The 17,619-nt window shown below is 39.5% G+C and overlaps 1 protein-coding gene across 1 annotated transcript in view; it reads left to right on the top strand.

The window, feature by feature from the left end:
- The first annotated feature begins 1,040 nt into the window (after positions 1–1,040).
- The window catches only part of FRMPD4 (FERM and PDZ domain containing 4), a 206,425-nt gene continuing 189,846 nt past the window's right edge, over positions 1,041–17,619 (top strand). Inside the window, exons 1-2 of the mRNA XM_068963327.1 lie at positions 1,041–1,123; positions 1,802–1,918. Coding sequence (XP_068819428.1) covers positions 1,041–1,123; positions 1,802–1,918 — 200 coding nt within the window. The remainder of the gene's footprint in view (positions 1,124–1,801; positions 1,919–17,619) is intronic.

The following is a 17,619-nucleotide window of genomic DNA, read 5'->3' as shown; positions in this document are numbered from 1 at the left end:
TCCAGAATAAATTGTTGCATTCTCTCCTTTCACTTAAAAGAATGTTCCATATGTCGCCTCCTATTGTACTTTTGCAAAAGTTTTTAACAACAGAATATACTCTGTTCATACCTTGAAGGGCTTGTTCCGAATAAGACCTCTGGTGCTCTGGAGAAATTGGCAGACTTTTTTTAGCACCTCATCAGGTGGGGGTCGGGGGGAGGGGAGTAGGGGCTCCATGAGTTCTCACTGCAGACAAGCAGTTCACTCTTCAAAAACCACCAGAGGATATTGTCCCTGCTGGATTGTGTGCAGAGAAGGACAGAAACTTGGCATGTCTGTTCTTGTAATAGTCCTCAGGTGGGAATTAGCCCTATGGTGGGATCTATGTTAAATTTGTGAACTCTTTTGCTCCCCACACTTTATGGAGGATGTGGGAAAACTGAAATGGAAGTTAAAGGCAGTGGAGGTAGTTAGAATTCTGCAAGCTAGTTCCTCTTCAGAAACCTTTCAGGAAATGGGCTGGTTTCCCTTGGGGAGAAGCATTGGGTCAGGGTCAAATGTGTGGATGGGGTGGGAGTAGGGGTGGAGCTGAGTTACCTTGCATCCTGTGAAAATTGTCCCCTCCTTGCAGGCAGGTTGACACCCCTGATTTGGATATTTACTGTGGGGGGCCCGCCATAGATGGTTGTACAAGTTGTGCGTGTTATACATGGTACAGGGGAGGGGGCGATTCTTTCTAATATATGAAGGGCTCCAGGTTCACTATTGAGACACTAACTGTGAGACTCTGGAGTTGTTCTTACCCAGCCTCTAACACACACATATACACTTTGTTCCCATCTACAATTTGGAACCACCTAGAAGATCTAGCAGGCCATCTAGAGTAAGAAGTATCACCTAGAGACAGGACAAATGGTGAAGGATGTTGGTTGACATCCTAAAATGACATCGTGTATTTCCTTCCCACAGTTGGGCTCTAAAGGAGTCTCCCATGTTCCTGAGAGAACAGTGGAATTCCTGCAGGTCCCGGGCAGAACAGCACTGGCCAGGATTCAGTGATGCCTCAGAAACTGGACCCTAGGCCTCTGGTTAGCAATTGTCACCAAGCAACGCTGCTCATCACAGCTGCTTGTGATATGGAGTCACTTCCTTGTTCCTCTTGCTCTTGAAAAGACAAGCTTCTAGAAAATTTTCTTTTACCTACGCTTTCATTTTGCTGTTGAGTCACATTTAAGGTGTGAACTAGAAAATGTAAAAGCTAATGTGTGTATTTTCACTGCAACATAAATGGAGAGTTTGTCTAAGGTTTTCTGACTCACTTTGACTGGAGTGTAGTTGTAAGTGGAAATTTTGTAGTTTAGTCAGAGTTCAGAAAACTGAGGCTTGGAGTTATTTGTTTCAGATGTATAAAAATAGGAATTTATTTTCATGTGTGCATTTATATTGTGTTGTGATAGCTGTTTGTTTGTCAGTCCATCCTAATATCTGGTCCCAGAAGTGCCTAGTGTCATAGAAAGTGTGAACGTTCAAAATTGGCTTCTGTGTCTTCAGGGCAGTTGCTTAATCTTTGTGAGCTATTCATCGTTTCCCCATCTTGTGAAACAAGATGTGTATATGTAAGGCTGCTTTGAAAAGCTAACAAGATACTGTAAAGACAGATTGTGAGCCCAGTACATGACCTAAAAATGTCCTAACCATTCATGTAGTCAGCTGAGTATACAGCCCGCAGTTGAGAGGAGCCAGTCCCATGCCCCTTCTGGAATTTGTCAGAGAAGAAATTTCCAAGAGTCTGGTGTAATGATTTTTTTCTTTCCTCCAGCCACAGGACGAAGTCTTCAGGCTGGCCACCTCCCTCGGGAACCTGGGGCTTGAACCAGGTACCACCCTATGGATGGGAGATGACGGCAAACCGGGATGGCCGAGACTGCTTCATCAAGTAAGTTGAACACAACATTCATGAATGGTGCCAACTTTGCCTTCTGGGACATTTCTGTTTTGACCCTTGACTCCATAGAATTAGCATTCTTAAATTGCAGACTCCTGGGCACTTGGAGGCCATGACTCAATCAACTGATTGCCTGGACCTTCCATATCTGGTGATATGAGGTTGCTTTGTTCTTGGGCTCATGCCATTTTAGGCCCTCCTGGGCCACAGCAAAAATGTATGTTATTGAATCTCAGGCCAGTTGTATTCATTGTCTGAGACAAGTGAATAAAGTTTGACATGGAGGAGTGTCATTTGGAAAGCCTTCTTGAAATGATTAAGACAGAAATATTACTGGTTCTTCTCTAATTAGAAATATCATCAGAGAGGATTACATGTGTTATGGGTTGTCCTATAACTTTCTCCCACTAACATTGGTTAAGGTTTTGGATATTTTGTGGTGCTTTTCTTTTTTTTTTCAATTGTGCTAAAATATATATTACATACCAATTATTTAATTTATGTTATATATATAATGGTTATGTTACATATAACATAATGGTAACTTTTATTTACCATCTTAACTGCCTCTAGGTGTACAATTCAAGGACATGAACTATATTCACACTATTTTGCAACTATCACCACTTTCATTTTCCAGATCTTTTCCATCTTCCCCAACAGAAACTTCTGTCCACATTAAACAGTAATTCCCTATTCCCCCTCCCCCCAGTAACTGATATCTCATATAAGTGAACTCATACAATATTTGTACTTTTTTTATCTGGCTTATTTTACTGTGCATAATGTTTTCAAGGTTCATTCATGTTGTAGAATGTCTAAGAATTTCATTCCTTTAAGACCAAGTAATACTGGGTTGGCTAACAGTTCGTGTTTCTCTGTCAGATCTTACTGAAAAATCCAAATGAAGTGTTTGGCCCACCCAATATTTAATTGTATGGATTGATCCCATTTGTTTATACATTTATTTGTCTGCAATCATTTGAGCTGTTTCCATCATTTTGCTCTTGTGAATATTGCTACTGTGAACATTAGTACCTGGAGGAGAGCAAGACAACCCACTCCAGGATTCTTGCCTGGAGAATCCCATGGACAGAGGAGCCTGGTGGGCTACAGTCATAGGGTCGCAAAGAGTCGGTCACTACTGAAGAGATGTAGCATGCACACAAGAGCATTAGTGCACAAGTATCTGTTTGAGTCTCTGCTTCTGATTCTTTTGGGCATATACCTGGGAGTGGAATTGCTGGATTATATGATAGTTAGATGTTCATTTTTTCCAAGAATAACCAAACTGTTTTTCACAGAGAGTATAGTGCTCTGGTTTTTTTGCAGTTGTGTGAAAAAAGTGCTTATATTGCACCTCTAATAATAGCAAGAGGCCACTCTGTTTTCTTCTCCAATCTAAGTGAAATATTCTTAATTATGAGAAATTAGTGAACAAGATTTGAAATCACAAAGCATAGTTGGCCCTAGCCTAATAGAAGTGAACAGAGGTTGTAGGCCAAGGGGAAAAAATGTTTCAATACCACAGGCTTCATTGTTTGTTTCAGCCCAGCGGACTGTGGACTAATTAGCAAATAAAGGATCCATGTGAGATAGGGGATCATTTTTATAAAAAATGGAAACATCTGCCAAGATTGCTATTGAGTATTTGCTCTTCTGGATAGTCCAGCGCATTTAAGTTAGGACTGCTGGCGAGTAGCTCCAGAAAAATTCCTGTGGGTGTTGTCAGTGGTTTCCTAGTCTCTGCAGAGGGGAGAGGACTTCTCCTCAGAGTTCAGTTTGTGACTGTAGGGCTGGCTTCCTGGGTCCTTCCTAAATAGGATGGGGAAGGAATCTCTCAGGAATCTTGAAGATATGAAGATAGCCCAGGAGTTTTTTACACTCTATATTGTTGTTCGCTAATTTCAACAGTTTGCCTGCATCCCTCATAATGGTAGAAAGATGATATTTTTTGATATTATATTATGCCATCTATTTCAAAACATGGATACGAATTTATGTAATTGGCACAGTTGAGGTGGCCTAGATGCATTGACTCAAAACAATAAAAATTTCTGCCAAAGAAATGTAATTTTAAAAACACATGAGTTGTGAATTTTGTGATGGTACAACTCATGCTTCCCTAATTAAAATGGATTTTTCTTTGTCTGTGGTTGGATTGAGACTCTGTACATTAGAGGCCAGTTGATTGACAGATACAAACCCAAACGATGGCCTATTGGTTGGAGATTCTAGGAACCCCAACAAGATCTACAGATATGCATTTCCAACAGTGTCATTGACATTTTTAAGGGCCAGCCCAGGTGTCAATTTAACATTTACACTGGCCTAATGCCAGCTGTTGAAACATGAAGGAGCAGATCAGCAACTTATTAGAGAAGCCTGCACTGATTACTAAATGACAAGTTTTAAAACCAAAGTCACCGGTATCACTTATCTAAATCCACGGAGCTTCTTCCTTGAGGAGTAAATTTCCACAGTCTTCTCAAAGATACTGTTTAAAGATGTCAAAAATGGTATTTCTTTTGAAAGTCTTTGTTATTTCTTTGCACTAATGAGTTTTATAGTATGAGTTTTATAAATAATCAGAATCATTCTGAGTTTTAATCTTACCGAGTAACTGATGTCCATTACAAAGAGATTACAAAGTGTTTCTCTACTCATTAGTTTTAGAAGTTAAAAGAACAATTCGAAAAGTAACCTATTATTAGTAATTAGCACCTTTTCATTTACTTTTCAACTCTGTTACATTTTCTCTTTGAATGAGAAATGTCTTTTTTCTTATCTTGTCTTGAGATCTAAATGATAACTCGCATCAGACAATCGATTTTGATGGAGATACAACTACTTCTAAGTGATGGACAGAGCTATGGGAGAAACCAAGGTTCACGTGTTTAAAGTTAGTATCTCAGAGTTAATGCTATTGCTAATTCTATTGAGATAATTGAGACAATTTTTTTTAACTTTATTTTGCTTTACAATACTGTATTGGTTTTGCCATACATCAACATGAATCCACCACGGGTGTACATGAGTTCCCAATCCTGAACCCCCCTCCCACCTCCCTCCCCATACCATCTCTCTGGGTCATCCCATAGCACCAGCCCCAAGCATCCTGTATCCTGCATCGAACCTAGACTGGCGATTCGTTTCTTACATGTTATTGTACATATTTCAATACCATTCTCCCAAATCATCCCACCCTCTCACTCTCTCACAGAGTCAAAAGTCTGTTCTATACATCTTTGTCTCTTTTGCTGTCTTGCATACAGGGTTATTGTTACCACCTTTCTAAATTCCATATATATGTGTTAGTATACTGTATTGGTGTTTTTCTTTTTTGCTTACTTCACTCTGTATAATCGGCTCCAGTTTCATCCACCTCATTAGAACTGATTCAAATGTATTCTTTTTAATGGCTGAGTAATACTCCATTGTGTATATGTACCACAGCTTTCTTATCCATTCATCTGATGAACATCTAGGTTGCTTCCATGTCTTGGCTATTATAAACAGTGCTGTGATGAACATTGGGGTACACGTGTCTCTTTCAATTCTGGTTTCCTTGGTGTGTATGCCCAGCAGTGGGATTGCTGGGTCATACATAAGGCAGTTCTATTTGCAGTTTTTTAAGGAATCTCCACACTGTTCTCCATAGTGGCTGTACTAGTTTGCATTCCCACCCACAGTGTAAGAGGGTTCCCTTTTCTCCACACCCTCTCCAGCATTTATTGCTTGTAGACTTTTGGATTGCAGCCATTCTGACTGGTGTGAAATGGTACCTTATTGTGGTTTTGATTTGCATTTCTCTGATAATGAGTGATGTTGAACATCTTTTCATGTGTTTGTTAGCCATCTGTATGTCTTCTTTGGAGAAATATCTGTTTAGTTCTTTGGCCCATTTTTTGATTGTGTTGTTTATTTTTCTGGAATGGAGCTGCACGAGTTGCTTGTATATTTTTGAGATTAGTTGTGTGTCAGTTGCTTCATTTGCTATTATTTTCTCCCATTCTGAAGGCTGTCTTTTTACCTTGCTTATAGTTTCCTTTGTTGTGCAGAAGCTTTTAATTTTAATTAGATCCCATTTGTTTATTTTTGCTTTTATTTCCAGTATTCTGGGAGGTGGATCATAGAGGATCCTGCTGTGATTTATGTTGGAGAGTGTTTTGCCTACGTTCTCCTCTAGGAGTTTTATAGTTTCTGGTGTTTTTTGTGTATGGTATTAGAAAGTGTTCTAGTTTCATTCTTTTACAAGTGGTTGACCAGTTTCCCCAGCACCACTTGTTAAAGAGATTGTCTTTAATCCATTGTGTATTCTTGCCTCCTTTGTCAAAGATAAGGTGTCCATAGGTGTGTGGATTTATCTCTGGGCTTTCTATTTTGTTCCATTCATCTGTATTTCTGTCTTTGTACCAGTACCATACTGTCTTGATGACTGTGGCTTTGTAGTAGAGCCTGAAGTCAGGCAGGTTGATTCCTCCAGTTCCATTCTTCTTTCTCAAGATTGCTTTGGCTATTCGAGGTTTTTTGTATTTCCATACAAATCTTGAAATTATTTGTTCTAGTTCTGTGAAAAATATGGCTGGTACCTTGATAGGGATTACATTGAATTTGTAAATTGCTTTGGGTAGTATACTCATTTTCATTACATTAATTCTTCCAGTCCATGAACATGGTATATTTCTCCATCTATTAGTGTCCTCTTTGATTTCTTTCACCAGTGTTTTAAAGTTTTCTATATATAGGTCTTTAGTTTCTTTAGGTAGATATATTCCTAAGTATTTTGTTCTTTTCGTTGCAATGGTGAATGGAATTGTTTCCTTAATTTCTTTTTCTACTTTCTCATTATTAGTGTATAGGAATGCAAGGGATTTCTGTGTGTTGATTTTATATCCTGAAACTTTACTATATTCATTGATTAGCTCTAGTAATTTTCTGTTGGAGTCTTTAGGGTTTTCTAGGTAGAGGATCATGTCATCTTCAAACAGTGAGAGTTTTTCTTCTTCTTTTCCAATTTGGATTCCTTTTATTTCTTTTTCTGCTCTGATTGCTGTGGCTAAAACTTCCAGAACTATGTTGAATAGTAGTGGTGAAAGTGGGCACCCTTGTCTTGTTCCTGACTTTAGGGGACATGCTTTCAATTTTTCACCATTGAGGATAATGTTTGGTGTGGGTTTGTCATATATAGCTTTTATTATGTCGAGGTATGTTCCTTCTATTCCTGCTTTCTGGAGAGTTTTTATCACAAATGGATGTTGAATTTTGTCAAAGGCCTTCTCTGCATCTATTGAGATAATCATATGGCTTTTATTTTTCAATTTGTTAATGTGGTGAATTACATTGATTTGCGGATATTGAAGAATCCTTGCATCCCTGGGATAAAGCCCACTTGGTCATGGTGTATGATCTTTTTAATGTGTTGTTGGATTCCGATTGCTAGAATTTTGTTAAGGATTTTTGCATCTATGTTCATCAGTGATATTGGCCTGTAGTTTTCTTTTTTCTTTTTTTTTTTTTTTTTGTGGCGTCTTTGTCAGGTTTTGGTATTAGGGTGATGGTGGCCTCATAGAATGAGTTTGGAAGTTTACCTTCCTCTGCAATTTTCTGGAAGAGTTTGAGTAGGATCGGTGTTAGCTCTTCTCTAAATTTTTGGTAGAATTCAGCTGTGAAGCCGTCTGGACCTGGGCTTTTGTTTGCTGGAAGATTTCTGATTACAGTTTCAATTTCCGTGCTTGTGATGGGTCTGTTAAGATTTTCTATTTCTTCCTGGTTCAGTTTTGGAAAGTTGTGCTTTTCTAAGAATTTGTCCATTTCTTCCATGTTGTCCACTTTATTGGCATATAATTGCTGATAGTCACTTTCACTTTCCCCTTTCATGCATTGGAGAAGGCAATGGCAACCCACTCCAGTGTTCTTGCCTGGAGAATCCCAGGGATGGGGGAGCCTGGTGGGCTGCCATCTATGGGGTTGCACAGAGTCGGACACGACTGAAGCAACTTAGCAGCAGCAGCAGCAGCAGCAGTCTCATATGATCCTTTGTATTTCTGTGTTGTCTGTTGTGATCTCTTCATTTTCATTTCTAATTTTATTGATTTGATTTTTTCCCTTTGTTTCTTGATGAGTCTGGCTAATGGTTTGTCAATTTTATTTATCCTTTCAAAGAACCAGCTTTTGGCTCTGTTGATTTTTGCTACGGTCTCTTTTGTTTCTTTTGTATTTATTTCTGCCCTAATTTTTAAGATTTCTTTCCTTCTACTAACCCTGGGGTTCTCCATTTCTTCCTTTTCTAGTTGCTTTATGTGTAGAGTTAGGTTATTTATTTGACTTTTTTCTTGTTTCTTGAGGTATGCCTGTATTGCTATGAATTTTCCTCTTAGCACTGCTTTTATAGTGTCCCACAGGTTTGGGGTTGTTGTGTTTTCATTTTCATTCATTTCTATGCATATTTTGATTTTGTTTTTGATTTCTTCTGCGATTTGTTGGTTATTCAGAAGCGTGTTGTTCAGCCTCCATATGTTGGAATTTTTAATAGTTTTTCTCCTGTAATTGAGATCTAACCTTTTTTATGGTCGGAAAAGATGCTTGGAATGATTTCAATTTTTTTGAATTTACCAAGGCTAGATTTATGGCCCAGGATGTGATCTATCCTGGAGAAGGTTCCGTGAGCACTTGAGAAAAAGGTGAAATTCATTGTTTTGGGGTGAAATGTCCTATAGATAAATCAATTAGGTCTAACTGGTCTATTGTATCATTTAAAGTTTGTGTTTCATTGTTAATTTCCTGTTTAGTTGATCTATCCATAGGTGTGAGTGGGGTATTAAAGTCTCCCACTATTATTATGTTATTGTTAATTTCCCCTTTCATACTTGTTAGCATTTGTCTTACATATTGCAATGCTCCTATGTTGGGTGCATATATATCGATAATTGTTATATTTTCTTCTTGGATTGATCCTTTGATCATTATGTAGTGGCCTTCTTCATCTCTTTTCACAGCCTTTGTTTTAAAGTCTATTTTATCTGATATGAGTATTGCTACTCCTGCTTTCTTTTGGTCTCTATTTGCATGGAATATCTTTTTCCAGCCCTTCACTTTCAGTCTGTATATGTCCCTTGTTTTGAGGTGGGTCTCCTGTAGACAACACATATAGGGGTCTTGTTCATGTATCCATTCAGCCAGTCATTGTCTTTTGGTTGGGGCATTCAACCCATTTACGTTTAAGGTAATTATTGATAAGTATGATCCCGTTGCCATTTACTTTGTTGTTTTGGGTTTGAGTTTATACACCCTTTCTGTGTTTCCTGTCTAGAGAAGATCCTTTAGCATTTGTGGAAGAGCTGGTTTTGTGGTGCTGAATTCTCTCAACTTTTGCTTGTCTGTAAAGCTTTTGATTTCTCCTTCATATTTGAATGAGATCCTTGTTGGATACAGTAATCTGGGCTGTAGGTTATTTTCTTTCATCACTTTAAGTATGTCCTGCCATTCTTTCCTGGCCTGAAGAGTTTCTATTGAAAGATCAGCTGTTATCCTTATGGAAATCCCCTTGTGTGTTATTTTGTTGTTTTTCCCTTGCTGCTTTTAATATTTGTTCTTTGTGTTTGATCTTTGTTAATTTGATTAATATGTGTCTTGGGGTGTTTTGGCTTGGGTTTATCCTGTTTGGGACTCTCTGGGTTTCTTGGACTTGGGTGATTATTTCCTTCCCCATTTTAGGGAAGTTTTCAACTATTATCTCCTCAAGTATTTTCTCATGGTCTTTCTTTTTGTCTTCTTCTTCTGAGATTCCTATAATTTGAATGTTGGAGTGTTTCATATTGTCCTGGAGGTCTCTGAGATTGTCCTCATTTCTTTTAATTCATTTTTCTTTTTTCCTCTCTGATTCATTTATCTCTACCATTCTATCTTCTATTTCACTAATCCTATCTTCTGCCTCCGTTATTCTACTCTTTGTTCCCTTCAGAGTGTTTCTGATCTCATTTATTGCATTATTCATTATATATTGACTCTTTTTTATTTCTTCTGGGTCCTTGTTAAACCTTTCTTGCATCTTCTCAATCATTGTCTCCAGGCTATTTATCTGTGATTCCATTTTAATTTCAAGAGTTTGGATCATTTTCACTATCAATATTCGGAATTCTTTCTCAGGTAGATTCCCTATCTCTTCCTCTTTTGTTTGGTTTAGTGGGCTTTTATCCTGTTCCTTTACCTGATGGGTATTCCTCTGTCTCTTCATCTTGTTTATATTGCTGTGTTTGGAGTGGCCTTTCTGTATTCTGGCAGTTTGTGGAGTTCTCTTTATTATGGAGTTTCCTCACTGTGGGTGGGGTTGTATCAGTGGCTTGTCAAGGTTTCTTGGTTAGGGAAGCTTGTGTCAGAGTTCTGGTGGGTGGAGCTGGATTTCTTCTCTCTGGAGTGCAATGAAGTGTCCAGTAATGAGTTAAGAGATGTCAGTGGTTTTGGAGTAACTTTGAGCTGCCTGTATATTGAAGCTCAGGGCTGTGTTCCTGTGTTGCTGGAGAATTTGCGTGGTATGTCTTGCTGTGGAACTTGTTGGCCCTTGGGTGGTGCTTGGTTTCAGTGTAGGTATGGAGGCATTTGATGTGCTCCTATCAATTAATGTTCCCTGGAGGCAGGAGTTCTCTGATGTTCTCAGGATTTGGACTTAAGCTTCCTGCTTCTGGTTTTCAGTTTTATTTTTTACAGTAGTCTCAAGACTTCTCCTTCTATACTGCACCATTGATAGAACATCTAGGTTAAAGATGAAAAGTTTCTCCACACTGAGGGACACCCAGAAAGGTTCACAGAGTTACATGGAGAAGAGAAGAGGGAGGGGGGAGTTAGAGGTGACCCAAATGAGATGAGGTGGAATCAAAGGAGGAGAGAGCAAGCTAGCCAGTAATCACTTCCTTATGTGCGCTCCACAGTCTGGACCGCTCAGAGATGTTCACGGAGGTATACTGAAAAAAGAAGAGGGAGGAAGGAGACAGAGGTGGCCAGGAGGATAAAAGGGGTGAATGAAAAGAAGAGAGGCGGATCCAGCCAGTAATCAGTTCCCTAAGTGTTCTCCACCGTCTGGAACACACAAAGATTCACAGAGTTGGGTAGAGAAGAGAAGGGGGTGGGAGGAGACAGAGGCAACCTGGTGAAGAAAAAGGAGAGTCCAAAGGAGGAGAGAACAGTCAAGCCAGTAATCTTGCTCTCACGTAAAAATGGGTACTGAAGATTGGGTTTTTGAAGGTACAAAATTGATAACAAATACCAAAAAGCAAAGATTAAAAATCTAGAGTAGAGGTTGGATTTTCAAAAACACAATATTAAAGAAAAGAAGAAGAGAAAAAAAAGTCACAAGAATTATTTTAAAAAAAAAAAATATATATATATATATATATACGAAGTTTGCTTTAAAAATAGGGTGCAAATAAATAAATATATTTTAAAAATAAAAAAATAAAAATAGGGTATTTTTTTTTGAAAAGTAATAGTAGGTTATAAAAATGAAAATTAAAGGAGAAATAGAGAACTGTTTTTGAAGGCAATGAGCTCCTTTTCTGGGTGCCTGCTGTCCTCTGCCAGCATTCAGAAGTTGTTTTGTGGAATTTACTCAGCATTGAAATGTTCTTTTGATGAATTTGTGGGGGAGAAAGTGGTCTCCTCATCCTATTCCTCCACCATCTTAGCGAGACAATTCTATTGTTACAAATGTTTCAGAATATGGCTCAGAGTAGTTCAAGATGTGTTCAAATTTCATCTTTCCTCTTCTATCCTCAGTTATTTACAGTAGGGCTGGGTAGGATGTTTTCTATAAAGAGTTACTATTCCATGGGTTTAAAGACGTTTTTCCCCTTTGGTGTTCATAAATTTGTTCTCTACATCTGTGTCTCTATTCCTGTTTTGCAAATAAGATTATCTATACCATTCTTGTAGATTCCTTATGTATGCATTAATATATGATATTAGTATTTCTCTTTCTGACTTACTTCATTCTGTGTGACAGTCCATGTCTCTACAAACGGCCAAATTTCATTCCTTTTTATGGCTGAGTAATATCCCATTGTATATATATGTACCACGTCCTTTTCCATTCATCTCTTGGTGGACATTTAGGTTCCTTCCATGTCCTCCTGACTGTGGAAAATAGCACTGCTATGAACATTGAGGGTGAAGTGAAGTCGCTCAGTCATGTCCGATTCTTTGCTACCCCATGGAGTATAGCCCACCAGGCTCCTCTGTCCATGGGATTTTCCAGGCAAGAATACTGGAGCGGGCTGCCATTTCCTTCTCCAGGGGATCTTCCCAACCCAGGGATCAAACCCAGGTCTCCCTCATTGCAGGCAGATACTTTAACCTCTGAGCCACCAGGGAAGCCCAACATTGAGGGTACATGTGCCTTTTGAATTATGGTTTTCTCTGGGTATATGCCTACTAGTGGGATTGCTGGGTCATATATTAGCTCTGTTTTTAGTGTTTTTTTTTTTTTTTTTAGGAACCTCCATACTGTTCTACATAGTGGCTGCACAGTTTACATTCCCACCAACACTACAAAAAAGATTGAAAAGGACAAGTTTTGTTGATATGCTTAGAGAATTTTTTTTTTTGAGGTATGAAGAACATTGTGTAAGAAACATGACAGATGGGAAAAAAAATTTCTCAGTTTCTTATTATTAACAATTAAGAGAGACAGCAGAACGGGGGAAGGGAGTGAAGCAGATTGGAAGAGAGAAACTACCAAGAGAAGAGTCTTAGTGAGAAATGGCTAAGAGAGGGAACAATGGGCGGGCAGAGAAATTAGGAGAAACTAGGGAAAGTGAGGTACTCTGAGATGTTTCTTATAATAATAACATCCATAAATTATAAATGAAGTTGGATACGCATTGCTGTAGATATAAATAGAGAAATAGATATGGATATAGTTAAGGAGTATAGATAACCATGTAGACATTGATACAGATATAAATGGCTACAGATATACAGAGAGAGTTGTAGATATAGGTGTCAGATATAGACTATAGATAGGGATGGATAGACATAGACCAGTGACTGTGCAGCCAGGTTTTCCCAGGAGGTTCCTGGTTTATGGGTATTCTTCTGACATAATTTCTGATGGCACCTCCTTTGGTTCTCTGACTATATATCTTATATTATCCAAATCTGAGTGTTCTGATTTGGATAATATAAGGTAACTATATATCACACTACTAAAGTTTAGAAAACTCTTGGAAGATGTAGGATTGCATTTCATCTTGACAACTGTCCTGCAAGATAGTTGAAGCACACAGAGAAATTTCCTTCTTACGGAAGAAGCTGAGGTTCACAGGGATTGGGATCTCCACCTCCTATGGCTAATCAGAACAGTGTTTGTACCACATTGTCAAGACTCCAAGGCCTTTGTGCTTTTGGCTCTTCATCCACACTAAGCTTTGGCCAATACCCCTAGGATTCCCCAGCCCCACCAATGTACTCTGCCATACCCTCCCTACTCAGCATCCTTAAAAATTGCCTGGGCAGCCTGATTGTCTGCTCATGTGTATAAGCACTCCCTGGTTACACCTAACATGTGTCCCCCCAACATATATTGAGCACCACTAAGTGATGAAGATGGGGCTTCCCATGTGGTGCTAGTGGTCAAGAAGCCACCTGCCAATACAGGAGGCATAAGAGACTCAGATTCATTCCCTGGGTCGAGAAAATCCCCTGCAGGAGGGCAGAGCAACCCACTTTAGTATTCTTCCCTGGAGAATCCCATGGACAGAGGAGCCTGGAGGCCTATGGTCCATGGGGTTGCAAAGAGTCGGATACCACTAAAATGACTTAGTGTGACACATGCAAGTGATGAAGATACTAAAATAAGCAAGGTGTATTCTTTCCTTCCAAGCTCTTAAAATGTGGTGGAAGTGATATATGAAATAATAGAATATGCTTTAGATACAGGGGAAGGCCCAAGAAGGAAACCATCTGTCTTTTGGAGCTGGGGGTGAAGATGCAGGCCGTTGCCATGGGTCTCACACTGACAGAGAGGTCAACCATTATTCTCAACCAGGTAGTATCTCTTTTAAGCCCTTTAGAGACACATAATATGTTTCATAGTCAAAGATGAGGGAACAATGTGAGTTCCTTATTTTCCATTTTTGAATTAAATGAAGCAATATATGCTTATTTAACTGTAGAGGTGGGTAGAGATAATGCCAAAATAGATGCTTTGTAAATTGGTTTTTGGAGGCTGAAGAAAAAATTTAAGTGTGAGCAAAATAAATATTAAAACATTTGCCACCAAAATAGATTAGATGAGCCACACTGGAGTCTGGGGAAAGGGATGGGGGGCTGGGCAGTAAGAGACCAGACTGGAGGGTCATTTCCAAACCACATGCCCTCATTTTTCAAGTTCTAAAATCAAGAGGCTTTTTTTTTTTTTTTCTCTTCTTTTTCAACCTACTGGTTTTCTGGCTACCGTCCCCCATAAGTTTGCAAATGTAACCCTGTGTGCATATTGGATAAGATACACTGTTCTATTATTGAACCAGCAATTCTCATGGGGGGTAATTAAACCAAGTCACTATCTTCTTAATGCAGAGGAATTCAATTCTGAAACCTGAATATTGGATACTAGTAATGAGATGTGGAAACTTCCACTTTGTTTTCCAGTATGGCTTTGGCCCAACTTGGGAGTTATATAGCCATTGCTATCTGCCAGTCAATTTAGTGGTCAATGAGAAATGTGTTTTGGGCTCTCTATCTCCAGAAAAGAATAATCTGAAGAAATACAAGTACTTTGTGTGCCCCATCCCTGTTTTTTTATGAACTATAAGACAGTTAAGTCAACATGATAAGAATTCTGTCATCTTGAAAATTACAAATGACAAAGTCTTGTTGTTCAGTTTCTCAGTCATGTCCAACTCTTTGCGATCCCATGAACTGCAGCACTCTCGGCTTCCCTGTCCTTCACCATCTCCCTGAGCTTGCTCAAACTCATGTCCATTGAGTTGATGATGCCATCCAACCATCTCATCCTCTGTGTTTTCCTCCATCTCCTCCTGCCTTCAGTCTTTTCCCAACATCAAAACCTTTCATCATCCTAAAGTGGGAGCCTCTGAGTATTCCCTCCAGTCTTTATCTAGTCTACTTCAAACAATTGATTATTTTCAAATATTTTTGGTAGTTCTAGGGCTAGTCTTTGTATTTTTTTTTACATTTTTACTCCAAGATTTCATAAGAGAGTCTTAGTGTTATTCTGTGGAGGAATCCAATAATCTTTTATTATGTGATGAATGCCCTTGAACTTTTCCTTCTCTAAAATTTAAAGAATACAAATAAGTCAAGAAGAGTTAAGTTATAAAGTTCTGTGTGTATATTTTGGTTGCACCCCTCAACCCCTTGATCAATTTCATATTTGAAGCAGATTTCAATTTCTTACTTTATTAGGCTTACATTTTAAAAACACACTCAACAGAAGATAAATGAATCTGAGAGATTGCTCAAATTGTTCCTCTTTGTTTCTGGCAATAAAAGGCAGAATGTCTTTGTAGAAATTAACAGTTGTGCCAATAAAAGAAATAGGAGAGATCTATTTGAGGTGGGTTGCTCTGTTATTTTGTGTGGTTTTAAATTGAGAGCTAGCATTATATTAGAGTAGAGGCAGTTTGCCTCGTTTTTGTGTTTTTGGTGAAGAATTCTTAAATAAAATGTTTCGCTTCCAAGTACACACAATGAATTCTGCATAAAATGTAAATAATTGCCTCATTGCAAGAGCAAATGCCATTTAGGTAAATGAGTTCCTTAGGATTCCGAGCATCCACTCAAGGGGAGGGAGGTATATTATAATTTTGGAAGTGGAGGAACAAAGTAAACGTGATAGGATCATTACACGAAATGAAAGGTAATTATGTCATGTCAACGCAAAAGCTTCCCAGGCTGAACATTCGGGGCTGTTTATTCCCTTCATTGGAGCAGATTTGTTTTCTTTCGAATCTGACAAAGCACCTCTCCGCTGAGTTAATAATCACTGCTCCCAGCTGGAAGGTAAGTTTGCAGAGCTGATGGAAGGGCTTTTAACAGGAAGGCTCTGAAATGACACCATCATTCCAGATCTACCTTAACATATGGCACAGCAAACTGTGCTCGGCAGACTTCTCCTTTACTGGAGGTTATTTCATTTTCCCTACACGTTTAGTTTTTGAAACTTTGCTGGTGGACTTAATCTGGCCGTCATCTAGGACACGTCCCTAATGCATTTGCTTATTTGTCCAGCAGGCCAAGGTATCTGAAGGGAATGTAATTATTCGAAGTCCCTTGGGCTACTTGATTCTGGCCGAGTTGGGACACGCACATTTGGGAAGAGCTGTTGACAGCCGGCTGGCTGCTGGACAGGGTGGGCTCTCTCTTCTCCTGAGCTGTTATGTAGCCCCTGGGGATGTACATGAGGTGGGTCACAGAGCCCATTTGGAATCCCAGGGACAGGCAGCCTGTGCAAAGGACAAGCACCTGGATGGCCAGGTTTCCATCACAGCCTGTAATTGAAATAGTAGCTTGGGGCTGCCTACCACCCTTTGCTTCCTTTGAGTGGCCTTTGTATCCCTACTTTCTGGACTGAGCCAGCCCTTGCAGAGAGCAATTTTGATCTCATCACCTAGGGCTGGGACCCAGGCAGGAAACTCTGGCCTGTCCCAAATGGCAAGTAGGGGATGTGGCTATTTAGCCAAGGAAATTGGCTAAACTGAAGAGAACAAGGAATCACCTGTAGTGGCAGGTGTCTTTTCATCACTGTCTGCACTGCCACCTAGGAGGGGGAGCAGAAGTGCCTTCCTGGGCCCACCAGGGGGCAGGAGACAACTGTTCCCCACCAGGCCCTGACCTCTATTTCCTCTCAAAACCCGAGTAAAAATGTCTTATTAGTAGCCACCTTCTAGGGAAGAGTCTCTTAGTTGCAAGGCTGAGAGATGGCAATGCTTTTTAGTGGACACTCAGATCGGCCTGTGTCAAGAGCAGTGGTGTCCCATCTCTATGCCCCAGGGTCTGCCACTCACCCACTGCTGGAGCACAGGTTTGGTTGACAGCAGTTCACCGAAGAAGGCTAGGAGAGACTCTCAGGTCCATCTGATATTAAAGTGAAGTGAAAGTCGCTCAGTCGTGTCTGACTCTTTGCGACCCCATGGACTATGTTTTCCATGGAATTCTCCAGGCTAGAATAATAGAGTGGGTACCCTTTCCCTTCTCCAGGGGATCTTCCCAACCCAAGATCGAGCCCATGTCTCCCACATTGCAAGTGGATTCTTAACCAGCTGAGCCACGAGGGAAGCCCATCTGATATTAAAGGACAGAGCTAAAGATGCAGGGCCGGCTACTTCATTTTTGGTGCCCATTCCAAAATGAAAACGTGCCCCTTGTTCAAACAGCAGGATGAAAGTGCTCCTTTTCTCCTATGTCTCTCTGTCAACATGTCATAGTCTTTGATTTTCTATTGAATGCCATTGGAAGTAGCAAAAACCAAAAATTTTTAATCATTATCATGAGTGTTCCCAATCATTTATATATTATGCAGTGTGAGTTTTAGATGCAAATAGCAGGGCAGGTAACTCATATGAGGAACTGCTGTTTCACACGTACACATATTTCATTCTGAACAGAGAGTAGAAATGCACAAAATGAACTCAGTGGTTTTTGTTTTACTTCTTTACATGAGCACACACCACCAAATC

Source organism: Capricornis sumatraensis, chromosome X (genome assembly GCF_032405125.1).
Source record: "Capricornis sumatraensis isolate serow.1 chromosome X, serow.2, whole genome shotgun sequence".
NCBI classification, from domain to species: Eukaryota; Metazoa; Chordata; class Mammalia; order Artiodactyla; family Bovidae; genus Capricornis; species Capricornis sumatraensis.
Note: the sequence above shows the minus strand (reverse complement) of the source record. Positions and strands in the feature narration are given on the sequence as shown.